General features: G+C 37.4%; 2 protein-coding genes across 2 annotated transcripts; one reads left to right on the forward strand and one right to left on the reverse strand.

The window, feature by feature from the left end:
- Positions 1-674: 674 nt before the first annotated feature.
- LOC131795936 (ADP-ribose glycohydrolase MACROD2-like) lies at positions 675-13,209 on the reverse strand. The gene is made up of 11 exons (XM_059113545.2): positions 13,063-13,209; positions 11,288-11,440; positions 10,797-10,907; positions 9,395-9,424; positions 8,478-8,573; positions 7,958-7,978; positions 6,818-6,921; positions 5,265-5,295; positions 4,240-4,334; positions 2,876-3,563; positions 675-2,194 (listed from the first exon to the last, which is right to left on the reverse strand). Exons 1-11 carry the CDS (start codon positions 13,130-13,132, stop codon positions 2,001-2,003), a joined length of 1,593 nt encoding a protein of 530 aa, XP_058969528.2. The 5' UTR covers positions 13,133-13,209; the 3' UTR covers positions 675-2,000.
- Positions 13,210-13,230: 21 nt separating this feature from the next.
- On the forward strand, positions 13,231-27,046 carry LOC131795938 (mis18-binding protein 1). The gene is given in 17 exon segments (XM_066169419.1): positions 13,231-13,503; positions 14,937-15,744; positions 16,282-16,353; positions 16,356-16,381; positions 17,529-17,629; positions 18,331-18,464; positions 19,614-19,670; positions 19,673-19,703; positions 20,485-20,615; positions 20,779-20,828; positions 21,681-21,842; positions 22,133-23,619; positions 24,117-24,295; positions 24,835-24,992; positions 25,106-25,308; positions 25,907-25,985; positions 26,220-27,046. Coding segments are annotated over 17 exon segments (3,987 nt in total). The 5' UTR covers positions 13,231-13,338; the 3' UTR covers positions 26,364-27,046.
- Positions 27,047-27,237: the final 191 nt, after the last annotated feature.

Raw genomic sequence — 27,237 nt, forward strand, 5'->3', positions numbered from 1 at the left:
GTTGGCACATGCGCAGACGTTTTCCCGATTTTAGTAACATCCTTCCGCTGGTCTGGGGCTCCGTCCACTCGTATCCGTATTCGTTTCAAAAAGCAACTTTTTTTCTTCGTTTAAAAAAGAGCTTTCGCAGTACGGCTTGGCCCTTTGAAATCAGTGGACAGCGTTCTTTACTTACCCTGTTAATAGCGAAATATATAATTCCTCTCGAGTTATTGTAAGCTTTTGCTCAGGTTTGGATGAGATTATCCCATGTTCCGCATCGCATAATTTGCGGGAGATGTTCAGAACATCGGCTGAGACCAACAATGAAGGGATGCACTTCTGCCAGAGGTTGAACGGACCTACGGCGTTCTATAGGATACCAAAGAACTGCTATAGATTACAAAGGAACTGATTCCCAAATTGGCGACAGGTATTTGTTCCGATTGTTCTAGCGGTAATCCCAATTAATTCTTCTAAGGTAATTTGGTGTTATCAACCGAGTTGGTGACGTAAATTGGCCACCGTTAAGAGTTTCAAAGCTGACGTCTCGAGCGTTAGCCCTTCGTCAGATTAATTCCCACCAGAAATTTGAGCGATATAGCATGCCAAAAATATTTCTGCCCACAAAACACGAAATCGAAAGTGCTGCGAGGTAGGACTACTTTAAGAAGGATAACATGAGTTACGTCACCTTGATATAAGTCTTTTTTATTTTTATTTCCTTTTTTGCGATTAGGAAAGCTACCTTAAAATCGAATAAGACTTTTAAATAAGAGGAAATAATGCATAGAAGAAAGAAGGATGGCCAATGTTGGAGAATATGACAACAGATTGCAAATCAAAAACTTTTCCTCGTCGATCTCTTAACTCTTTAACTCCCAACTCAAATTTGTAATTCTCCTTACTGTCAACCATACAATTCTTATAATGTTAGTTCGGAGAATTTAGTATTGGATCAATTGATTATCCCCAAATTGATATTTTTCTTTGTTCTCATCGATTATCTAGTTGATATTGTATTGATATTGTAAAGAGAAATTCTGTCTTGGTCACTTATGGGAGTTAAAGGGTTAAAAGAACAGGTTGTGTTCATGGACGCGATCGGGCTGGCTCAATTATAGGGCTCGATACAAAAATCGGTTGTTTTTTAAGATTTTTAGAGTCAAACGGGATTTTTAGAAAAGTTGAGGAGTTTTGGACTTTTAGGGCATTTTAGACGATAATGTAAAACAAATTATCGACAGCATAAAAACATATTTACTTAGTTCTTCTTCCACTGTTTCAAAACAAAAATGTCAACATTTTTTGTCGTCATTGTTTGTTTGAAAGAGACCGAAATATGTAACGCGACGAAGCTGACGAACCACTTCTATTGTCTAGTAAATAAATGAACACTTTAAATCAGTTTGAAGGAGCTTCCACACAACTCGGAATCTCGCAATATATGCAAATTAACTAATTATTTTTGAAAAAAAAATGGAAATACATCGGGATTTTTAGAGGAAATTTCGAGATTTGAAAAGACAAAATAAGATTTATACGCATTTTTTTGGGAAATTTCCAGTTAGATTTTTCAGCCATTTTTCGCAATTTTTGTATCTAGGCCTACCCTGTCACAATTAAAGTATGCACACCACACAAGTGGTCCAACCAACGGCAGCTTATCCTGTCTCCGTCTAAAGTGACTAAGAACATTGTTCCGTCTCCTGGATGGGATGCCAGTCCATCGAAAGTAACCCCAAACCCTCCTGCATTTCTTGGTAAACGAGAATGAAATTTCTCCTCCGAACACTACAGCCCGTTTAAAGGAAATTCTTACATGACGAATAACTGGGCAGAAATTTCCCCTCAAAGCAGATGACAATGATCGACCTACACCTCGAGCCTTAATATAGAGATCACTTGGTGAACAGCTTGTATGAAAGAGCCCTGATACGAATCACAATGTTCATATATCTAGGTTCTAAATTTGTCGTTTTCCTCTATAACGTTATTTTTCATCCTACACTATCTCTTTCTTATATTGTACAGGACGCACACGAGGATTTACCATCCTGTCCTTTGGTGCTTTCAGTTAGCTCCTCGTCCATTTTTGTTTCTGAGTCCTGACCATCTGGCGGACGATTTTGGTCCCTCGTCTCGCTATCGACACTCATAGGCTCATCTTGTGATTCCAGAGTTTCTTGTGGTTCCTTCGCGTCAATAGAGATATCTGTGTAAGAGGCAATACTAAGTTTGTGACAAGAGATAGCGATATTCAAACCGGTTTTCAATGTGGCGTAGCGTATTCTACAATGGCGTTCAAAAATCCTTAGGACAGTTATAGAAACCTTCCCTGAATAAGGGGGGGGGGGAATTCTCCCCTCGAAGATATCTTTTTCAATGCAAAGATGTGTTTACTTGGCTTCCCCTTCCACCTCAAACAATGTAGTGAACAACAATAACACCAGTCCAGTGATGGTATAACGCCAGGGTAACGTAAACACGCAGCATAAATTTTACCATTCTTTGGACAGTATTAGAGATTTTACGAATGACGTTACGGCAACAGCAAAAGCGACTTTAAAATTTCTAATTCTTTCTCCACAGAAAAGGTAAGACAAATTTCTTTTTGGCAAAGTGTGATAACAGATAGATAACATAGAGATATCATCTAAACTAAAACAAACAATGAATGAATCACGGGGATTAGTTTCTAGAAAAACTGTGGTGGTACGTCGGTTGGGGGTAACATAAGATCACCTGGTCTTATCAGCTGGGTTAATAATGTAAATTGTTGACACTGTAGAGGGTGTCTAAGCGAACGTTTCGAAAGTTAACCCCTCACCAGTTTGTAACGTCAGTTTAAAATTCTTTACGGCAGCGTAAAGCAAATAGGACTGTCACCACAAACCTTTGGGTTCTTTCTCGGTGTTACGATTTTCTTCGAACGCTCCCCCTTCGACTTTCTCACTTATCGTGCCCACATCTTTTTTATCTTCCTTTTTCTTTCCGTCTTTCTCTTCGTTGCTGTCACTTTGCTGCCCACCACTTGCCAGCTCTTCCTCATTTTCATCTTCGTTTCCTACCCCTTTCTCAGCAACATCTTCTACGCCACCGCTCTCTTGATCTCTGCTTTCCTTGTGGTCTTTACTTTCCTTGTGGTCTTTACTTTCCTTGTCGTCTTTGCTTTCCTTGTCGTCTTTGCTTTCCTTGTCGTCTTTGCTTTCCTTTTCGTCTTTGCTTTCCTTTTCGTCTTTGCTTTCCTTGTCGTCTTTGCTTTCCTTTTCGTCTTTGCTTTCCTTGTCGTCTTTGCTTTCCTTGTCGTCTTTGCTTTCCTTGTCGTCTTTGCTTTCCTTTTCGTCTTTGCTTTCCTTTTCGTCTTTGCTTTCCTTGTCGTCTGTACCTTCCATCTCTTCAATATCTTCATCCTCTGGCGAAGATTCCTTTCTTTGTTTTCCTATTTCTTTTTCATCACTTTTCCTCTCCCGGCCGTCCCCTATCTGATCATGCTTGACCTCTAAAGGAAAGTATCTTGGCAAAAGGAATTTATAGACGTCCAAGTCCCCAGCCAGAAAAACACAGAAGATAATTCGATCCACCTGCATTTGATGGAATAAAAATGATCTTGATAAGTAAATAAAATAAACCTGTATATCGTTTATTATTTCGAAAATGTATTTTGGGCGACATATAAAACTAAGAAAGTATCTCTAAAAAATTCAACTGTTCATGAAATGGAAAAGAGCATAAGAAAGAGAAAAACAGACAAGGAAGTGGAGTCAGTGATGAAAAAAGTGGGGTTACTTATGTACTCGTGAAGAAGAGGGAGATTTTTTTGGCCTTGTTTTGCGCGTGGGGACCAAGCGGAAAGAACTATGAGTATCCCTAAGGAATCTAACTCCAGATCTTCGGATACCGTTCTCCAATGTTCTACTACTTAGCCATAAAGACTGTGTGGTGAGCTAGGCTATTACGAACTTTCTTATGTAACACGCGTCCTGCACACCACTAGATCAGCGGCGTCGAAAGTGTCAATATGCCTGCATCGAGGCCAAATGGCCCATGCAGCTAGGGCTAATCTGGTTTCCATTGCATAAAGCGATTAGGTGTATTTCTTCTCTTCCCTAGATGGGATGCCAAACCATCGCAAGGTAACCCCCTCGAAAGGACAATGACCCGGCCAGTAAATACAACAAGAAAAATCCAACAAGGAAGATTTTGCATTCTTTCACGCTCGAGAAAAGAGAAAAAACATCTTTCTCTATCCCAAATTACCAGGTCAGCATTTATTTTTCCATCATCAGCGTCTTCCTCAAGCCACGTGCGGACAGTTTCTAGTGCTACGCAGGAAGCGTCGTAGATAGGATACCCTGTAAAAATTGTTTTATAAGGAGAATAGTAAACTGGCGGTTAACATGTAATTTCTTAGGCTAAGTGTAGCCGTACCCTCCCCCTCCAAGAAAAAAACGTTACTCCTGGGGGGGGGGAGAGGGGAGGGTACGCTTACAAACAGGCTGGTAAATTCTCCTTGCAATACATGTACCAGCTTGTTAACAGGTTATGAGAACGGACAAGCTTATCAAAAATAATGAGTATTAACCTGATGTAAGACCAAATGCTGCTACCTTCTTAACGAGGAATTATGTGGCAGCCAGTAAAGAGAATTACTAACTACAAAAATACATTTTTCAGGAAAACTATGGTAGTACAAGAACCAAGAATTTTCAATTAATCATTTTGCATGCGATCCGGGCTCAGGAGTTAAACCTGAAAGGATAACTGTGAAACAAATATCCAAAGAACAACAAAGTGGGGACTTAGGCAAGGGAAAACCACATCACAAGTTAGAGTTGTGGGTTAGTAACCCCTCCCCTAGAATACCAGTTCTTTCGTAACACAGAAGCTTTATCGCTACACAAAGATATGAAAGAAGTAATACCAGTTTGTCTTGCAGTTTTTAAAGATGAAAAAAATGTCTTTCTGAAGCAGTTTTGCGTGGAGATCAACACAAAGCTCTTCTTGACGCAAATTTTACTATTGTACAAACATTTTTTCTGTAAAAAGCTTCTGACATTTTCAGGTCTCTAAACCCTGCATAAGCTTGCAGTCCGACCTGCTCTGAGGGTCGGCTGAATCAAACTGCTATGATGTCTTTAAAAAATGTTTGCACTTCATTTTATTGATTGGATACAAGAAACAAAAATCTTTCTCTTAAAGACATATTGTGAATAGACAAACATATATATCCTACAAGTTGAAAGATATCATGACATAAAAACAACCACTTTGGACCAACTCACCATATATACCAGTTGAAATACAGCAGAATGCCTTAAAAACAGCAAAAAAAGAAGATGCATTTAATGTAGAACAGAAAAAAAGGGGGAAAGTATATAGTTTGTAATTAAATTTTCAACTCTGAGTATGGCATTCCTAGTGTTCTGATTGGTTCACTCAACTCTGTTTATCTACATGGAATACATTGTGCCAACCGTTGCAGAGCTGAATCAAAGTGCTCTGTGAGCAAACTCGTGAATTGACACATGATTTTTTGGATTATGTTTAATGTTATCTGATTTAGGGAATTTTGTGGTTGATTGTCATATCTAGAGTACGAGCAGTAGTTCAGTGTTCGCTAATGTAGCAAAGAAACAAAGTAACGTCGGAATAAGAAGGCATTACAATTGAAATGACCATGCTATTGCATTTGACAAGGGTGGATGATGTCATGTGTTTTAAACGTAAATCATTTCTGTTTCTGGTTCAAAAGAAAAAGTTGGATGTAAATGTGCGTGAAAAGTGAAATTTACTGTCTATCATTGGAAATATTAGAAAATCGAGGCAATACTTTCTTAATGAAAACATTAACGATTCCCTCTTTATAAAATGAGACAAACAGGAACGAGTTTTGAGTGATATAACTAAGCCAAGACTGCCACCGTCATTTTGGATCTCCGCCTGGGTAGATTTTAGTCACGTGCTAGGCAACGTATACTCAATAACAAGATAGAATTTCATTTCAGGCCTATTTATCAATTTTGTGGTGTGTAACTTTCGCATTTTAGTACGTAATATGTATTTTGAATCTTCAAATTGTCTTGAAACTTAAAAGAAATCTGTTCTTTAAAAATTCACTGAAAATCGGTAGCTTAAATTGCTTGTTTAGGTGTTATTTGATTTTCGTGTTAACTTGTAATTTCGTTAGTCGCCAGCATCTTCCGTTGTTTCTCACAGGAAAAACACACGATACGAAACGTAATGATCGATTTTGTCCTAAATCTCACGCCGTAACAGAAAAAGCTTTTGAACATCTGTAAACTCCGAGCGCTTCGCAGTAAGTGATATTTTCAATGAATCTTCGGATTGTTTTCAAGTTCAAGGATTGTAAATTACAATTTTATGAAAAACGAAGGTTGTTCTGTTATTTCAGTGTGAATCCTTGCGCCGCTTGTTGAAACTAAAACGAAAAAAAAAATTATTTTAAGATTATCATTGGCTTCTTTGTCACCCCACCACTATTCTTAGCAACAAAGGTCGCCATTTCGTTTATTTATTGCTCGCCAAAAACTATCAAATGCACTCAAAAGCCTTAAATCGAAAAAAAGTTTACAGGAATCGACCAATCGAGCGAGCGCAATTCCCCACATCGTATCTACAACTCGCTCTTGCGCATGCGCGCAATTCACGAGTTAAAAATGGCTCAACATGTCCAAATGTTCAAGATTAATAAAAAATTAATTAAACAATTATTCCATTTGTGCTTGTTGGATATGAGATTGGTTACCTGGCAAACTCATTTTAATAAAATAATTACTAAATAATTGATTTACAGTACAGTAGAATATTTCCTTACCACTGATTTGACCTCATGTTTTTTTACAAGTTGTAAGCACTTCCTGTAACAGCTTTTTAGAAGGTTCTCTCGCTGACCAATTGGCCCAACAGTATGAATGACATCTGTAGAAATAATAAAAACATAGAGGTAATAAATTATTTGGAGTATGAGAATTCATTTGGTTTTTTTTTCAGTATTGGGACGATTGTCTAAAGAAAAAAATTGATTTTGTTACATTAGTTGCCCCATAAGTACATATAATATATATTTTTTTTATTGTATACTCAGGAAAAAAGGACACAAAGAGTATTCACTGAAGAGGTCAGGCCCAAAATTTATAATCTGCAATCAATCCTCAAAGGAATGATCAGTCAAAGAAGCTTAGACTTCACTCTGCAGACGGATTCATTGCTGGGTTCCTTGACATGCTGTGGTCAAAGGGATTGTTGAATAAAAACTTCTACAACAAAACCCTCAAAAGCTTGATAATTATTTTGATTTTGACTTTATTACACCCATTTTGAAATCACCGGTGGTCCCTGTGATCTGATTGGCTCTAATTGGTGCGATTTATTTGCAAATTGCACCATTTTTTGCTTTAAATTGCATCTTTTTCCCAGCCAATAAGGAGGCTACACTAAAAACAAAACAAACAATCAGATTTCAAGGCTTGTTTAAATTAACTGATCAAATTGCAGGAAAATGAAAGACAAAGAATATCATGTGGTAAGTTTTGCAACCTTTTTTTCCAAAACTCTTATTTTTTCCTCCCAAAATATGGATGAATTAAATTTCAAACCAGCTCAGTATTGCATCAATTTGAACTGACCAAGTCCTGTATTTGGGTGATTTCAAAATGGATGTAATAAAGTAGTAATTGAACCTCCTGTTGTGCAATTTTGGTCTGAAATCATACTTGTGATTACAAATCAAACTTGTGCTGCATGCTCATTCGATTTTGAAATCACGCATATGATTTCGCCCAAATTGCACTCCACTCAGTTCAATTACCATTATTAATTGAATTCATGGCAATAAGGCAGGCATGTACAGTTTTCTATGTCTTATTGCACACTACTTTTTTGCAGTTATGCAAAGAGTAAATCAGTGTACATGTATTTAATACAGAAGGGTTATTATGAACAGAATGGTACTCACACTTTGCTGGCAACTTATGCCCTGTTACAGAAAGAAATATTAAACAAATAAATTCCTTTTAGTGGTGACACTACTAAGTGGGCCACTATCCATTCAATTTAATTTTGATTATTGAAACGCAACTCAAGACTTTTAAAAATTTCTACGATGTCAACATTTCAATGGAGAAGTTGCAGTCAGCACTCATAATAGGGTGCCTGAACCCAACAATATCCAATTAAAAATATTTATTGGCTTCAAGAATATAATTATATCATTAAAAAGAACTTATGTTATAAACTCCACAGTTATTATCAAGGGGTTTCTCAAAGGACCTTTTTAGCCACTTCTTGGATGTGACTGAGAAAAATTTTTTGCTTATTTCTTGTTATGGTTTTTCTTTATTTGTTGCAAAAATTCGTAATGCCTGGAAATAACATGCACCTGACATGCATGTAATGCCACAGTAGTGAGCAATACTTGTGTGGATAGTATAAACTATGTAACTAAAGAAGCTTTAAGAAACACTCAGTGTACTAACCTGATGAGATTTTTGCATCACCAGTAGGGCAGCCATGGAGACCTGCACATTCATCTCGAAGAGTTGAACCAGCAGCACGATGGATACAGCCATCAACTGAAAAACAAATGAACACACCATATCTTACAGGGTGTAGAATTTCGGGCTAGACTTCAGGCACTTAACTAAAGTCAGAGGCTGGCTGGCCAAATAAGTCTTCTCATGGAAATAATTCTACAAATTCATTTATTAAATCTGTTAAGGCAATTTTTGACTAATTCCTGTCAGTAGCGACCTAAAACTGTGATGAATAGATGTTGACGATTTTAAAATATAAACATCTTTGAAGACTGAATTAAAGTTACATGCAGGCTCACTCTCTGTTACTCTTTGTTTCTCCCAAAGACAAGACTCTTCAAGGGAGGAGCGTTAGCTTCCCAAACAGTGTGGAATGTTTTCTTTGACCCTTTGAATCTTAGGAGTGATCAGCATGTGATTTCTCCCTACAGTAACACTGCTGAATTGTTCATTAAGATCAGGAGAATAAAGGAATTATGATTGAAAATGTTAAAAGCTTTGATTGTTATGCAATTTTCTTCTTGTCAGTGCCATAGAAAATGTATAAATGTATACATAGATATTAATGTATATTAAATGTATTCATATAAATGTATGAGAAGAGTATCAAGACTAAGGATACTAATGTTAGGTTGTAAAGAGTTAAGCAGTGGTAGGTAGTGAGAGCTTCCTATGTACTGTAAGACAATCTGTTGGCTGCTCCTTATAAATTATGTTTTTTTTTTTCTTTTAAAAGAAAGGTTGTTGCTGTTCATCATCATCAACATGATGGACTGTATCCAATTGTACATCTGTAGTGGATTGTAAAATGTTAATTGTGCAACCCATTTGTTTATAAGAAATCATCTTCATTTAAGTACCTCCACCTCCACCAAGAAGAGAGTTGTTTGCTATTGAAAAAGAAAAAAAAAAAAAAAGAAATTATGCCCTGCATTACAAGAGAGTAACATTAGCCTAATTACTCAGTATTGCATTGTGTATCCTATACTGCACATAAAAATAATGTAATAATAATGCATAAAAACCATATTTACATGATGAAACAAGCACTAAATCATATATGGACCAAGGATATAACAATCAGGAGACCCAGTGGCCTCATGATCAGTGCACTGGACTCCGGGTTGAGAAGTCTGAGTCGGAAACCTAGCTGAGTCATTGTGTTGCATTCTTGGGTGAGACACCTTGTCTCACAGTGCCTCTCTTACCCATTTGTACCCAGAGGTACAAATGGGTGGGGAGGGGAGAGGGGGGAGGGTGTTAAATTTGCAATGGACTAACATCCCATCCAACGGGGAGTAGTAATACTCCTTGTTGCTTCATGGTTCAAGGAAACAAGGATCAGCTCCAGCGAAGTGGGCCGATAGAAACTGAGTACAGACTTTGCCTCATCTAACAATCATTTGTGTGACAACAATAATACTAAAAGAAGTAGTTTCACTCTTTGGAGTAGGAGAATTTTAAAGTTTTCTATATAGAGAATAGTACATGGGCACACATAGATAAGGAATTTCTCTTTAAGTGTTTATCTTGATAGCTCAGAAGTAAGCACAGTGAACGAGTGAGATGTTGAGTTGAACGCAAGAAGTGAAATTTCATATCTACAGGCAACCATATATTATTTTGTTTACCATATAAACACAATAGCCCTTTACTTGCAAGATAAGTCAACTTAATTAATGAATGAAATTCGACAATCTCTGAATAAAAATCATTAAGTGCATTTGTGCTAAGGCTCAAGATGAAAAAATGTGCTGAAACAATACAAAAACAAACAATGGGTGTAATTTTCAATATAAAAAATTCTCAGTTATTGAATTGGTCCTCACCAACAGAAGAAATCAGCCTGTGGCAAATCTTCCAGTTGTCGATTTTCTTTCTCAGCTGTGAGAAATGCCATTAACAAAGTCACTGAATATGTAACTTTCAGTTTTTATTTCTGTATATCGGTTTTCTTCCCCCTCTAAAAAAGTTTTAATGTCACTATCTGTAAGTGATATGGATTTTTCAGTGTTTTAACAACCATAATCCGAAAAAATTCCAACAAACAACCTTGGCTTGTGGATAGTGAAGGCTTTACTGTACATTCATCAACCTGAATGAGTGGCACAAAAGGTAAGTGACTTTTCAGCAGCTGATTTATGATATCAAGCACAAGTGAAAAAATACAATATTTTTTCATGTGTAATGTTAAGGCTTTTCTCAGAGCTGGAAATCCTTGTTTAACACCATAATTTATATGATAAAATAATATAACCTTACCTGCATTTACAATGGCATCAATCTCTAGTTTGGTTATATCACCTTGCCATAGTGAAATTTTTTCATTTAGGGTTTTGTTCACCTCAAACGCTTGTTCCTCAGGCCTATTTTCTGAGAACAAATATGGTATATAATGTAAATTCACCAAAGACATTTTGGGGTTCTTGAAAGAGACATTTTTGGTAATGAAGTAATTACCAGGTGGGAATCCACTTTTATAACTGTTTACCACCATGATGACTTTGACAATTCAGACCTTTGGCCCCTGAGAGTAACTAAAACCTAACCTCTCTTTCCAATGTCACCCCTGAATAAAACATTAAGGTCATGAGAATAAAGGAAATGATCACCAACTAAAGAAGCTCTTGATTGTTAAATAAATTCTCCTTGTTGGCATCTGGGGAAATGTATATAGATCAGAATAGAGAATCTGCATATACTGATGTAAGGTGTAGAGGGTTCATAGATTGTAACCCAATGAATTTAACTACCTTGCTTTCCAGATATGGATTCTGACCAGGATTGGATCTTGTCCAAAGTGACAAAGTCTTTACCACACTTGTAAAGTTTTCGCTTATCATTCAAGGAAAGTGCATCATATTTACTGTAAGGTGCCTTCTCTTCACCTTCTTCAGCCTCTGCATCTAAAGGATATGTATGCACAGGGTAAGTCCCTAACTTTTATTCATTTTCTTAATCTATCTTGTTTGGTGATGATTAAGAGAAGACAAATAGAAAAAGAGATTAAAAGTTTAAAATGGCAGACAGAAGTAACTAACCACACATATAACAAAATTCTTCATTAGTACAAATCTAAAAGCATTCTATCTGGAATGCCACATTATCTGATGGGTTAAACTTCTTGCTACCTATTCCATGATTGATTGAGAGTAAAGGAGGTACATGTACCTAACACTGTGTGGTTGTAAACAAAACCAAAAAAAAAACACCATCCTGTCTGATGTTATTGAGTTTTGAAAGACTTGTAAATTATTACAAAAACAATTGGATGATTCACTCTCCATTTTGATTCAGATTTTTGATTACGGCTTTGCACTCAACAATTATTATGCTCATAACAAGTCATTGTTCAGATTTTTTTCAGTGGCATTCCAGGCAAGGCAAATAAAGAAGCAAACCCATAAAAATATTAAACAAGTTAACCTTTATTTATCAGTGAGTCTAGGTTGATCAGTATAACCCCTACCTTGACCTTGATTATTCTGGATATCACAAAAACCTCATTCATTAACAATTTATTATCTAGCTAGCCAGCCAACTGATTGACTGATATGCGTATAGAGGTAATTTAGCATGACCCTGATGGTGAGAGATGAATACAAACTGTGCATGTCCCCCTAATGTTGGATTTTCCAATCCACTGATACATTACATGCCTTTAATACTGTACATTTTTTCAAATCAGTTCAAGGATGTTTTGTTGATTATCACAAATACTCCTGTATATTAGGCAGGTATTATTGTATGCTATTATGCGACAAAGTAATGTCTGAGAAAGATGTTTTGTTGATTATCACAAATACTCCTGTATATTAGGCAGGTATTATTGTATGCTATTATGTGACAAAGCAATGTCTGAGAAAGTGAACAATTCAATATAAAGTGTCACTCAAATTGTAGTACATGGTGTATACAGGAGACTGCCTTTTACACACTGCACGGTTTTGTGAGTACGAACTCGGCAATACTGTAAGCCTAAGCATTTTAATCTGCTGCATTGGCATCTCACTGAATCGGAATTGTGCCGGTTCTGCTTTTCCTGGTTCTTCAAAGAATGCAACTGCCCTGAAGGTTATGATCGAGTGATTTTAACTGAACATACAGGATGATATTTCATGGACTTCCCGGACCTGGCCAGGGAAGTGGGGATGGAGGTGGAGAGAAACTTCTCGACCTGACTTTTTCCTCATGAGGCATGAGAAAGTACAGTACCCTTGTCAAAATAGTTAAAACTTTGACTAAAGATACCTACTCTTAATTATCATATACATAGATACAGACTTAGGCCTTTACACCATAGAGCAAAACTGCATAAAAAACGAGATAATTCATATCCATATTGTGACAAGATATATGCCTAAAAGGTACCCTATACCAGAGTACAGAAAACGCGGTTCCCGAAAACTTGAATACCTGAGTATCTGATCCGAACCCCTAGCCATGGATGGCCACAAAAAGTATATAAAAACTGATCAATACGCTGTATGAAACTAAAATGACACACCGGAAATGATTGAAATAATACCTGGTGTTTCAGGAGACTGTGTCTTTCGTTTAGCACTTGGTTTAAGATACCCAGACATCATATCCCCCATCCTCGACGTCGAACAACTTTAGCACTGACAGATACGTTTGGGTGATCATACAGGAAAAAGTATTTCCTGAAGAATTATATCCGCTGACCAAACTTATATTGAGCCAAATTTAATACACTTTGGCGCGGTTTTTACTCGAAAGTTTTTCCTTAACTTTTGGGAGTCTTTTCGCCATGGGCTGATCTAAAACAAGGAAAAGTTGTAATATGGAACGTTTCAAGTTGTCTACACCGCAGAAAATTCCTACAGGAAGCAATGCTAGTCGAGAAAATCCGTCTGATACGGATGAAGCAGCATCCTGTTCCGATAAGGGCCTTCCTCGCGTCCACAGTCGATTCGAACAACTCTTCCTCTCAAGTCCTCGAGCTAAGGTACTGTAACGAGCGTCTGCCACCGACGAACTGAAGCGCTCAATAACCGTTACATGATTGCATGCTTCTGGTGTCTCTACCTCAAACAGTTTTGACCAGTAACTATGTTTTGACATCAAAACATCATTGATCAAAATGCATGTAGCCCCGCGCCTTTATAACAATTAACAGATGATTTGTCTCGATCTCTCGATCGTCGTTTGATTTCTGAGAAGAGTTTTTTGTTGAAGCTGGTCAATTTGCAACTACTCCTGTATCTTGAAAACATCATTAGAATTAACTTTTGTGGTAGGGTCGATTAAATGCGTGCATGCATCTCATTAGGCGCTTTATAAGATACATGAAAAAATTACGCGCGTCTGATTGGCTGAAAGCGAGTGCATTTTCCATGTAACGAGAGTGGAAAGTTGTAAGATGAATGCAAAGTACAAATAGCAAGCATGCCACCAAAACTTTTTCCATCTTGATTTTCTCAGATGTGTTTTTCATGTAAATTATTAACAAGTAAAACATGATTTCAAGTGCAATTAATTTGGTGTTAATAAGCACTTGTAAATTTTTCAAATTTTTTCATGGGCTTGTGCAATTTTGTTGTCTTTGAAAAAAGTTACCTGTGCTTATTAACACCAGATTGCCCTCAAAATCATGTTGTTACCCATACTGATTATAATACTGCACTACACCTCTAGACATGATTTTAAGAATGCTATCATGAGTCTCCTTGAGCTTTAATAAACCTAACATCTAATGCTAATTAAAGATGCTGTTAATTCACAAACAGATGATCAACTACAAATATGTGTAAGGTCAAAAATTATTTGTGATTCAGAGTTTTCTTTGGCTTTAAATTTTCAAACAAAAGGGATAATGTGAATCACACAACCCTGTCAATGCAACTTACACTGAAAAGTGTTTGATTTTCCCGTCTGTCTTGAGAGCTGTCACCATCATTATCATTATCATCATCATCATCATCATCATTATTTTCATGATCAACTAAGTCATTTTTAAATTTAACAGTAGGTGTGAGGGTAATATGTTGGCATAATGGTCAGTGGGTTGGATTGCAGGAGGGGATGTGTTGGTGGAAGCTTTAGCAGGTCATTCGAGATGTACATTATATGCCTGACTTAGATTAGACACTATAGTTGTCTATCATGGTGTCTCTCTGTGTGGGATCATGGATTAAGGGAAACACTCAAGCGAACCTTACTTGATGGTGAGGTAGGGAGGGGGGGGGAAGAACAATGAACTACATGTAATACCCCATTCAAGGAGAAGAGTAATAATACTCCTACTTTTTTCATACTAAGGGGGTCATGATGAGCTCCTGCATTACTCCAGAACAAAAGTCTTTTTTTTGCCTTTTTTCACCAAGATATAATACACTCTATCTCTCTTAATTATATTAAATCTTTGCATTTTTATCACAGGAAATATATGCAGCTTTGAATAATCCAGTACCAAGGCCAACACCACAAAAGTCAGCTTTGTCAGAACTTAGGGCTGTTGAGAATCCAACTCCTCAAAAGTCAAAAACATTCCGAAGTATTCCTGGTTTTGATAAGGTGGTTAATATGGCCAGTTTTTTCCACAATAAGTACTCCCATAGCTCCAGCAGCCATTTGCATTCATCTGATCATTTAGTTACACCTGGAAGATCAAAGTCTTTCCTTGATTTGCTCAGTGATAAGGAGTTTGTTAATAGTCCATTCCAGACATCTGTGAATGACTCAGCAATTAGAGACAAAGTAAACATGGCTATCAGCAGACTAGAAGAGGATTCCAGTGCTGAACATACCTTACAGAATAGGTATTCTCAATTTAATGAACAGCCTAGTGATTCTGGTGTAAGTGGCCAAGCAGTATTTACAGATGTTATGAGCAAGAGGAGTAGAATCACCTCACAGCAAGGAAGGTCATGTCAAAGGGACACAAGAGATGTTGATAATGTGGCAAGAGCTCAAACTGTTGATAGGGGAGAAGAGATTCACATCTCTTTTGAAACTAATAGCGATGATGAAATAGATGTTGTGATGAAAGATTCAGAAGGTGCAAGGGATGAACACAAAAATGTGAGAAAGAAAAGTTCAGAAAAGACATTCAACAATGCTACAGTGTCAAATTCAGGGCTATCAGGTATGCATGTACCAGCAGAAAATGGGGTCAAGGACAAAGGAGATATTTCAAGTGACACTTATTATTCTGTAGTGGATGAGATCATTCCTGGGACACCTGAAGGTAGTACTGTACTCTTTCTTTTGTTCGGTTAATTTTTGAACGCAAGTGCTGCAGTGCATTTGATCCTGTGATGTGATCACCTGGGCACGGTCTGTCTGGGTAAAGATTGCTTTTGTTGGCAGGGCCTGGCATTTTGATAACCTTATTGGAAGTTACCACCATCACACTTGGCCCTGATGATGGATTTGACATCTGTAATCATCAAAACATCAGTCACTGTCATGCGTTAGAGTGCTTGTTTAATACTACAAATGTACCTTTACCTTGACAATCACAGTACATGATCAACATTTTTCTTCAATGTTTTAAATGTCTTTTCTGAAAAGGAAGATGGTCTCATAGAGGAAGGCCAGAAGTTAATTTATCAAATTATCTTTTAAAATAAATTATTGAAAAAAGTTTTAAAAAAATAATTTCAAACAACATTTAATGAATTGCTAATAATAGCAGGCTTTTCATGCAAGATTGGGCCAAAACTTTTCTTTTTCTGTCTGTTAAATTTTTAAGGAATCTCTGAATTTAAACTAAATTTTGCAGAGATTGTTCGTGGAAGAAGAAAGAAAGGTGCTAAAAGCCAAGAAAAAGCAGAGAGAAGGAGATTATACCAAGAGGGTCTGATGGTTCCTCATCAGACAAGGTAAAAATATTCATGTTCTATAATTATTTCCCTAGTGTTACTGTTCATGCACATACAAGTCATGTATGTCTTCCTTGATTAGTAGAGAAAATATTATGTTTCTGGTAGCAAGTGATATTTGGGGAGTTTTGAAATATCATGAGCTGATGTTTATCCTACAGTGCAAATACCCTGAAGAAACCATATATTTTGTTTATACTACATGTACAAATCAAATTAAATGAGTTTTCTCTGTATATGACATACACTTACTTGACACCATTGTTGTCTTGAGTGAATGAGAAATCTTCCAAAAACATGCAGTGGTGTTCCTGGCAGCCTTGTAATTCAAAATGCTGCATCAAAAGAAACCACATAGTTGCTATCAGAGAATTCCATAACTGGCCCTCTAAGGAGCCCTTTGGACCACAACATTTCTTCACCTTCATTGGTTAGTGCCAGTGATGCATGGGGACATTTGTTGCAGCCCTCATGATGGAAGGGAGCTTTCCCTTTATGTACTTTGCTGCTGTTAACAAATTCTCTGTCCTTAGTAACGGAAACACTGTCACTTGCTTGCAAGTGACTCTAGTATTACCTGCAAACTGTCTGGCTTATAGTCCAAATCGTCCTTCTTTCTCATCTTGGTGAAAAACTTCTCCAGCTTCACATCTAGTGGCTTGGATTCTTATCTCACACTATCCTGACTGAATCCTTCTTTCTTCAGCCCAAGTTGTCCAAACTTTAAGCGAGATCTTTGTGCTTTTCTTAGTGTTGGCATTTTTTGCTTGTAGTATAATTATTGTTATTCTACCACTATAACCAATCACAAGGTAATGTTTCTTGAGTGTGTATGTCCTTTGCATCCTTTTGTGTGGTGGTCTGGTAGATTCAACTTTTACCTTTAGAACCTTAATATCAGTATGCATATTCTCCATGCTGTTCCCCATACATTTCCTAAGGTGCTGACAAGGGGAGTTTGTCTAACAACCAAGAGTTCTTTAATCAGTGATCGTTTCCTTTATTCCCATAACCTTCATTTGTGATTCAGGGGTGATGTTGTAAAGGGAAATTAGATGCTGGTCACTCTTAGAGGATAAATGTTGTAAACGTTTTTGGATAAATGTCATCCTTGAGATTATTGTCTCTGTATGCATGTACATTGTAGACTGCACAGAGGTCAACAAAGATTAACATTCTTAACACATGGTCCATAAAAGCTTTGAAGACTCAGACACACATGGGAATCATTGTGGAAGGACAGAGAAGGTTAGAATGTCTATTCACAAACTTAATTCACCATTAAGCATGCAGTACATGTAGCAAATGATTACAGATTGCTGTAAATTGTGGATATGATTTTTCATGTAGTAAATTTCTAAGTGGTATCTCTTACACTTTTCAGGGAGTTGTTTGAATGTACAATCAGTTTGATTTACATGTATTATCATGGAAGGTAGAGAAAAACAGTGTATTAAGATTGGTGGTACGATACCCTGTATTCCAAAATTGTGGCACTCAAGGTGAAGATAAAGTTTTAACTGCATATCTGTATAATCAGTTTTAATCTGACTCATTAATGTACAATATGGTTATGTGGTTTGAGGGATTTGTAAGCTTGAAAGAAAACATGATCTGCAAAACCTATACTTCTTGCGAGCACAGTCTCATGCTGATAGGGCAAAAACTAAATAAGACAGATTTTGTGAAAAGGCACTGCCAAAATGAGATGTCACTGACTTTCTCACCCATTGTACTGTACAAACCCATGGCAACTGGGAATCAATTTGTTTTAAGTAATAAAAAGCAAAGTTTTTGTAATGGTGACATCATCTGTGTCTGACCTCCAGTAGATCGTACTGGAAAGTACTGATTAAAATGCATGTTTAATTTAGCTTATTATGTGGAACCAGCCACTGTAGTAATATTTGTTGTGAAACAAGAGCAACAGTGTTATATTTCATTTACAGTGAGGATCCAGTGGGTGAGTGGTGGCATAGTACAGCGATTGTAGAAAGAGTTAATGCAAGATGTGTACAGACTAAGAGTGGATCTCAATACAAGCTACTTGGACCCATTAATGAACCAGTCACCCTTCAACAAGGTAATTGGTGTCTTCTTCCTGTTGTTGTTGTTTTTTCTCTCTGTCCGGTGCCAATTTTGTCAATCAAAAACAATGTGGGCCATGTTGCAGCACTTTTGTACAGTTGAACTTGTGTTGTCTGACCCTTCAGATTATCCAAATTTTGATTATCCAGCCTCAACTCTCTGGTCCCATATTTGAGATCCATAACAACTGGTCCCCATCAAACAAAGCACATTTAATGAAACAATGTTGAGCTTTACAAAATAATAGAATTAGTGATACACACACTGCAGTTTCTTGAAACAAACTGATCTACAGTGTAGGTCATTGTTTCAGGTTTTAAAACCTTGTTGTTGAGCTTAATACATGTTATAACTTTTTGAAAATACTTTTGGCAAATGCAAACAATATGTACAACGATTTATATGATCTGTATTCAGTTCAATAATATTCACATTTCCGATTATGTGGACTCTCAAATATCCTGACTATTCAGCTTCATGAGTCAGGATGATAGTGCTGTGACTGTATAATTTTATCAATGGTAACCTAGATCAAGTTCAATTTGCACACAAAATTAACTTAGTCCTGTTTCTGGGCGAGACTTCAATCAGTGTCTTGTTTTATTTTTAGCAGGTCAGTTCGTCTGTGTACATGTATGTTGTGTTACCAATAGTTTGTTTTTAAATGGATACAATGTACCATATTTTCTAGTAGAATGACTTTTTTATTGTGTCCTAAATTAGGACCTTTTTTTTACTGGAAGATACATATATATGTACATGTACTTTATATCCTTTTTGATTTCTTTCCAATTTTGAGATATTTTTTTTAAAGGTCTGGTTTTTTAACTTGTCAAACTTTCAAATGGCCTGAAGTAAATCTAAGATGAGAATTCAGAGCCAATTTGCACTCATTCTTTGAACGCAAAAATCAACAGCTAAGTTTTTTGGTTCATCTGTTTTTTTCCCTTCATTTTTTTGTTTCTCTTCCTGGACTGAATTAAACACATCTCTGGCTAGTTGTGAAATTATAATTATGTGTTACAGTGTATGTGCTTCTCTACTAGAAAAAAAAAAAAAAGGAACATGCTAAAAAGCTTCAGCTTTGTGATTTGTTAACATGAGGCAAGGTGGCTGATTATCATTATATTTTTTTTTTTGGCAGGATTCCCACCTGACTTTGTCAAAGCATTTAAACGAGGCTTTCCTTCCAACTGGATTTCTCTGTGGCTGACTACTTCAACTCTCAAAGCAGGTTTGTGAGTGATTCAATTTAACCTTCTTCACCCAAACATCAGTATCCATGTATTTTCTATACTCTTCTCTGAACATTTCCTTTGGGTTTGTAGGTCGGTATCAATAGCTTCTTTAGTGGCCAATTATTTCCTTTATTTTCGTAACCTTAATGTTTGGTTCAGGGCTGATATTGTGAGGAGAAATTAAATGCTAGTCACTCAGGGTTAAGTCTTTCCAAATACTTCTTTCTGAGACTCAAATCACCCATTTGGTATGTCAGAATTACAACTGGCAAAAAGTTATTATTGAATGTTTGCGTCTATTGTCAGAATATTGAAGTCAAAGGAAAAGGAAAGGAAAAGTAGAACTACAGTACCTGGAACTATTTTAGACTTAAAAAGAATTATCCGGAATATGCATATAGAGATCAGATTCTGAAAAGTCTCTGATTTTCTATGAAAGGTGAAGGACGTTCACTTTGGAAAATTGACAGTTGAATACTACAGGCAAGAATTGTAATGGGTTTGTTGTGAAAGCAAAATGGGTTTAAACAGTGTTTGACCACACTACGGTCTAAAAATATTGTTAAAATGGAATGGAAGATTAAAGAGTGCAGTTAATCCGTTCAAACGACTCGGTTGTTTTCTTATTTTTCATTTTCAGGATTTCTTAACTATAGAGTAGTTTGTATATTTGTTATGTGATTTCATTTACCTTATCTAGTCTAAAAAGTGCGGCAAGCGAGAAAAAAATATCAAGGATAATAACGTTTTCATTGTTACCCATTTAATCAGTGCAAGTGAGGAGGAGGAGAAGCAAACTCAAAAGCATCTTGACAACAAGAAGAAGAGAGAAGACTTAAAAGAGGCAAATCATTCTTCTGTAACGACTCCAGCTGAAACCGGAGCTAAAAGGAGGAACAAAGCCTCAGGTATTCTGACTAAACGCAAAAAGTGCCGTGATTTTTTAAACTTAGTTGTAGATATACTGTACATTCAAGGTGCATTACGCCATCTGACACTTGAAAGGGCTTAGAGGCCCTTAAAAAGAATTAAACATTTACAATTATATAACGTTATTCCTTTATTTTGTAGCATTGGAGACCCCAGAGAACAAACCACTTCCACAAGAGGTGGAAATGAAGGTACGTAAATGTAGTACTGAATATACTGTACACGTGTACAAATCTGAGATTGCTTCTCTTCTACCTTTATAGATTCTGAAGGGCAGTTAATGAAAATCAACGCTATGAGTTTTGATTACTTTACATGGAGAATATCACGTGGGCGCGCGTAGATATGGGACTTCTCGTCAAGTGTTCAACTCAATATCTCACGAGTGTATGCAGCGAACGAGTGAGTATCGAGTTTAACACTTGACGAGAAGTTCTATATCTAAAAGCTACAAGGAATAATTTTTTCTATGACATAAACACCATAGGCCTTTACTGACAAGAAAAATTTGACTCTATTAATTGACTAATGATGAACGCCATGCCATTCATTTATCAACCTGTCAAAATGGCGCGAAGGGCGAGTGGTGTGTCGGCAGCTGATTGGCGATACCAAACACACGTAAGAATTATCGTTATTTGACACGTATTGCAGTTACGGCTTTTTTCAGGGCTGGAAATCCACGTAAAACACCGCAGTTCAGGCGGTAAATCATATGGTTTGTGGAGAAGTTGTCATATTTGACTGAACTTTGCAATACAGATGGATCTCCAGCACACTCCAGAGCTTACGATCCTCTCTCAGTCATACACGCACTGAGTTCTTACAGATTCCTGATCTGTTCAACCTTGCAACCATGAACGTCCTTACTTACGCACTGGCTCATCCAATCCGCTTCGGAGCCATCTCCCATGCCAGCTCATGCAAGGAATCTCCAGCTGACTCAACTACTGAGTGCCACTGGGGTTGTCTGAGGGTTTATCCCTTTGCTCAATTTGATTTTTTACCGCAGTCATTTAAAAAATGTTTTTAATTTTTCACAGACAACAAGGAGTGGACGTATGGTAAAGCCACCTTTAGCCTGGTGGCGAGGACAACGTATCTTGACTGATGGACATCATAACTTTGAGGGCATTGATCCAGGGTTAAAGGAACGTACTCCCCTTTCTTCCATGTACAAAATCAGCATTAAAATTCCCATCACGGTAATTCTTTTTCTTTACGTTTAAACATGAAATGTAATCCAAAGTTAAGGGAGGTAAACGAGATAGGAAAAATTCGTGTGAGGGATCATTATTTTGGTCGTTTATTTACTCTATTCATTACACCGGCCAGAGTTAGTATTTGTTTTGAGCATTTTGCTGTGATTACTGCAAATGTGACAATTTTGCTCGCTGTTTTTACTACCTACTATAGGTTTTTGGGCGCAAGGGGAAGATCTCCAAGGGTTGATAGAAACAGAGTACAATCTGTTTTAATTTTCATTGCTTTGTAGAAGAAGGAGAAAGGGCAGGCTGTTTCTGGAAGTGAAAACAGTGATACATTGCCAAGAAGAAGAAGGAAAGGAAAAACAACACAGAATAAAAACAAGTCTAGCAGCAGCACTGAGAGCGATAGTAATGAGAATTTAAAAAGGCCTTTGTGCTTCTCGCCAAAGAAAACAGCTCACAAAAATCAAACTCTGGAGAATACTAGCCCCCAAAAGTTACCTCAACGGAAGTCGTTGAACGCAAGTAAGAATGGAAGTCAAGAACGTAGTGACGCAAATAGTGCACTTGATGGTTCAGAACGTAAGGATAGAACGAGGAAGCCTGATGTACTTCAAGCCCCAGTCATGACGCCAAAGAAAAACACGACTAAAAATGCGCTTGCGAGTGTGGATCGAAACAATCAAAAGGGCAAGAAGAAGAGCAACAATGAAAAGTTACCAACAGGCAGCGAGAGTCAGAAGACTCCTTCACCATTTAAGCGTGTTTTAAGATCTCAGAGAAGCACAGCCAGTGACTTGACAACAAATGCAAACTCTTACAAGTTGTCTGATGCTGATTCCGAGGATTCCCAGAGAGACACTTACCCGAAGAGGAACCCGAAGAAAAACGCTTCAAATATTACGAACTTGAAGACTTCAGAGAGTGAAGTGATAGTGTCCTCTTCCGAGGAGAGATCAGATAATGCTACAAAGAAAGGAAGAATAGTCAATGCGAATTCTAATAATAATAAAAACGGCGGGAAACGACTGATGCATAAAAGATTTGAAAAGTTTGTTAGAGAGACAAGCACCCAATCGTCAGAGGAAGAAAATGACCGAGCTTCCCAAAAGCAACCAGAGAAAGAGGAGGTTCGTCTTAGAAGTTCAATATCCCGTAAAGCAAAGACACAAACTCTCTCTACATTGGAGAAAGACAAAAAAGTTGAAACTGGCTTCAAAAGAAAAGGAAAAACTCAATCTGGTAGTGAAAAGGTTTCAGGCAAGAAAAAGGTATCGAAAGTTTCCCGTCAGACAGCAAACAAAGACAGCAGAAGGAGAAGTAATGAACTGACTGATGAAACACCGTTGAACGATGAAGAGATCCAAACGATGAAAGGCAAATTGGAGAACGACAAAAGGGTGGAAACTGGCTCCAAAAGAAAAGGAAAAACTCAATCTGATATCGAACAGGTTTTTGGCAAGAAGCAAGCATTGGTAATTTCCAGACAGGCAGCAAACAAAAACCTCAAAAGGAGAAGCATTGAACTGTCCGATGAAACTCCTTCAACTGATGTAGAACTCAAAAAGCTGATTGGTACATCGAACAAAGACAATAGTGTTGAAACTGGCTCCAAAAGAAAAGAAAAACCCCAATCTGAGAGTGAAACGGTTTCATTCAAGGAGCAAACATTGAAAGTTTCCAGACAGACAGCAAACAAAGACAGCAGAAGGGGAAATGATGAACTGTTTGATGAAGCTTCTTGGACCGATGAAGAGATCAAAAAGCTTAATGAGTATGTGACAGAAAAACTAAAAGTTTAAATATACATGTAACCTCTAACTTATTTAATATTTTTAGGATCCAAAGTTTGTTTAACGTAAGCTAAAGATGGTACAACTCTTTAGCATTCACCCACCAAAAGTTAGTGGTAATCCTTTTTGGGGAAGATACATAACTGTCTCATTGCTTGAACACCATTACCAAATCGTCAGGGGCACTTTCTTACTAATTGTCGTATAACCAAAACCATGCTTGTCACAATAGCCAATCAGAACCAAGGAAAATAGTCAAAGGAGCCAATGAGAATTCAAAATAAAGATAATCAAACTAGCTGATGCGCGGGAATTCGCAAGTGATTAAGTCGTGATTGGTTCAGTGTTAAATCTAGTTATAATGCAAAATAAATGTAATCGCGGATTATTTTCGATACTCGACTGAAAATTGCTTCCAAAGCTTGGTTACACCTCTTTTTTTCTATTTTCGTAATGGTTCCTCTAATGTTTTACTCAGAGCGCTGCACTCCATACCTGGTAACACACCTATGTTTTGGCAAAAGATCTCCAGGAAAGTAGGAACACGGACTGCACAGGAGTGTCAGTCCCATCACCAGGGGCAGGTTCTCGTCTCCAAAAAGAATAATCCAGCAGCTAAAAAAGGCTCAGCAAAGACGAAGGATCCAGGGCAGAAAGGTAAGGGTAGAACAATATGATTGTTGCAATAGCACCAATGAAATGCCATATTTAATGTTTTACTGTCCAAAGGTAACTAGAATCTCGATACTCAATTTCCGAAATATTTAAGCATCGATTCTCTGGCCGAGTTTCGCGACATTCGAGGCCGTATTTGAAATTATCGAGGGCTTTAGATAGTCATTCAAAATTTCAGGAATAATCTTAACTCGATTCCATGAAATCGAAGATCGTAGCTTGAAACTCAGCCTCGAAATTTTATTCTGGATTCTCGAATACCAAAAATTTCCCTTATGTTGGGAGCAAGGCGAATTAATTGCGATGTCATCATTAATCTTCATCCTTAATCATCGTCAGTTATTGTAAGATAGCGGGAAAGCGGAAAATTTTACCTCGGTGTTTCTTGGGCAGACGAATCCATTTTTTATTTTTTTTGTGTGTGTCTTGAGAATATTAGACATGAACTGCTGAAAGTACTGTCTCGCGAAAAAGTGTATTTAATTTTTCTTCTCCTTATTTCTTTAATTGTTTTGCTGTAGGGTTAGCCGCCTCCCACCAGAATGTGAAGACAGTCACCGGTGGGGTGGGCACCATCAAGCGAAAGCGAGAGCTTCGAGAGTTACTTGAGCAACAGGATGTAGACTACGAGGATGATATCTTTGACTCAACTCCATTTAAAAGAAAGAAAGATCTGAAGGTACGCCTTACGTACGCCGTGGACTACTCAACCATTATTTGCATCCACAGTTCAGTAAGATTTCTTTCACCACAATTTTTATTAACTGTATTGTGTATCATGTCTCTCGTCAGCTCCCGTTCAATCTGAGCTCTAATGGCAGCGATGAAGAAAACAATGATGGTGATGATGCGAGTGACACAGAGCATAGTACCTCATATGTGACACCCAGTAGTCGCACACCCAGTAGCCGGTTCCGCCCTTTGGGTCCTTTGTCGATATCGTCCACTCCTGGAGCAGAGTATGTCAGTCCCAGTCTCTTGCAGCAAGTCAACAGGTCAAAATTATGACACTTCTTTTGGTGCATCTTGTAGTTGACTATGAAAATGAAGAACTTTTCGGTTCACATACCCCAAACCAAATCCAATGGAATCATAACAGTAAATCAGAGAAATGGTTAAGATCACGAAGAGCCAATGAGAACTCGAAGTTCATCGATTAAAGCTGCCTTAATCAAATAGTGGCAAAACTTCTGTATTTGATTAGGCATTTGGGAACTTGAAAGCAAAACATTTTCTTTAGACATTAAAATCTAATTGACAAATTAAATGCTTACGCTTTAAACAGACGGCTTTTGCGAGGTTCTTTCCTAACTTTTTACCTTGCCTTGTTCCTCACGTTGATCATGACTGTAGAAAGGCAGGGAATTGTTAATCTTGTAACTCCTAGAGGTGATAAACGAGTAGCTTCCCTTCGCAGTGTCAATAAGTTGTCTAGCAAAGATATGATGAGAAGAGATACACTCATCAGCTGGAGGTTGTTATCTGGATATGATATATCCTCCTAGCTGTTAGTAGAAGACAGTAGAATTTAGCAACCTTTAATCTCACTCGCGACGGTGTTGTTAAATGTATATGTGCTTCGATTTGTTGTAGGAAAGACATGGATCACTACATTTACAGAATGCAGCAAGGAAAGCGAGGGACACAAGCATCTGGAAAACAGAAGTCAAAGGTGCAATTTACAGCTCCAAATCGAAAATTTATGTAACTTTATCCCTCCCCGATCACGCTGGATTCCATCGGGATCTAGCTTGGATACCTTTCAGTTCAAGCCGGTTTACGTGTACGGTTACAATTGCAAAAAGAAAAAAACAAACAAACAAAAAAAACAAAAAATAAATAAATAAAACAGAACAGAATATTTGTTTGTAGAGGTGAGCAAGATTCCTCTTTTTTTTCTTGACAGCTGATAAGGACATCTACTCCCAATAAACAGTTAAAAAGAAGCAATTTCCCTGTAATAGCCGGGTTAGACTTGTTTGAAGTACATCCTGCATCAGATCAAGAATCCGACGACGGATCCCAAGACGAGTACTTCTCCGACGAATAACAGATGAACGCACAGTGATAGTTACATACAGACGACTGTCGTCTTGAGTCGAGGAAGTTACAGGGCTTGCTCGTGGGTGCCATAGACAACTATCTAAAAAAACGTGATATCGAAAGCAGTTTTATGCCGTAGTTATAAAGAAGAACAAGAGAGCCATCTTAGTTAAAGTAATTGAGCTGAAATGACCTTTCAACTCCTAAAACCCGATTCTTATCTACCCCTCGGCATATTTAGTGCTACAGTAGTTTGTTGTTGTTGTACCATGAAAACTCCTTCAAGATTTTACATTAGTCTCTTCTAATCTCGTCGTTTTTCTAATCATGTTTTTACATTGTAAGAAAAAGTTACATTTTACATGAGTCATGTCTTGGAGTTACGGATCGTGTTACTCAAAACCAAGTTATGAAGGAAAACAATTCATCGCTGAGAAGATTTAGAATTATTACTGCCTAAATCATGTCGCTAAAGATGCAGGTTCTAATGACGCTTCGGATTATTCTTAAAAGGTTTTAAACTAACTAAGTTGGAGTACATTCTATTTAAAATCCCAGACACTTAAGTTGGGACATTTGCAGGGCCAATTCCTTGTTTGCCGCCGAAATACTGAGTACAAAAAGGAGGGGATCTGATCATGTCTGAGAGTATAGTTCATTTATTCCAAGAGCAACGGTTGAATAAACTCATTTAACTACTACCATGATGTTAGTGTTGGTGTCAAGAAAAAGTTTGATGCAGACATCCCTCTAACCGTAAGCCTGTATCAGGACTTATCGTAATCGTGCCGGATGTATATTGAAATACTTAACCGGTCAGAGGCACGTGTGTTGCTCTTGATTCAGTTTATTCAAATCGAAGTGAACTTATGAGAGATTTG

This window comes from Pocillopora verrucosa, chromosome 7 (genome assembly GCF_036669915.1).
Source record: "Pocillopora verrucosa isolate sample1 chromosome 7, ASM3666991v2, whole genome shotgun sequence".
NCBI classification, from domain to species: domain Eukaryota; kingdom Metazoa; phylum Cnidaria; class Anthozoa; order Scleractinia; family Pocilloporidae; genus Pocillopora; species Pocillopora verrucosa.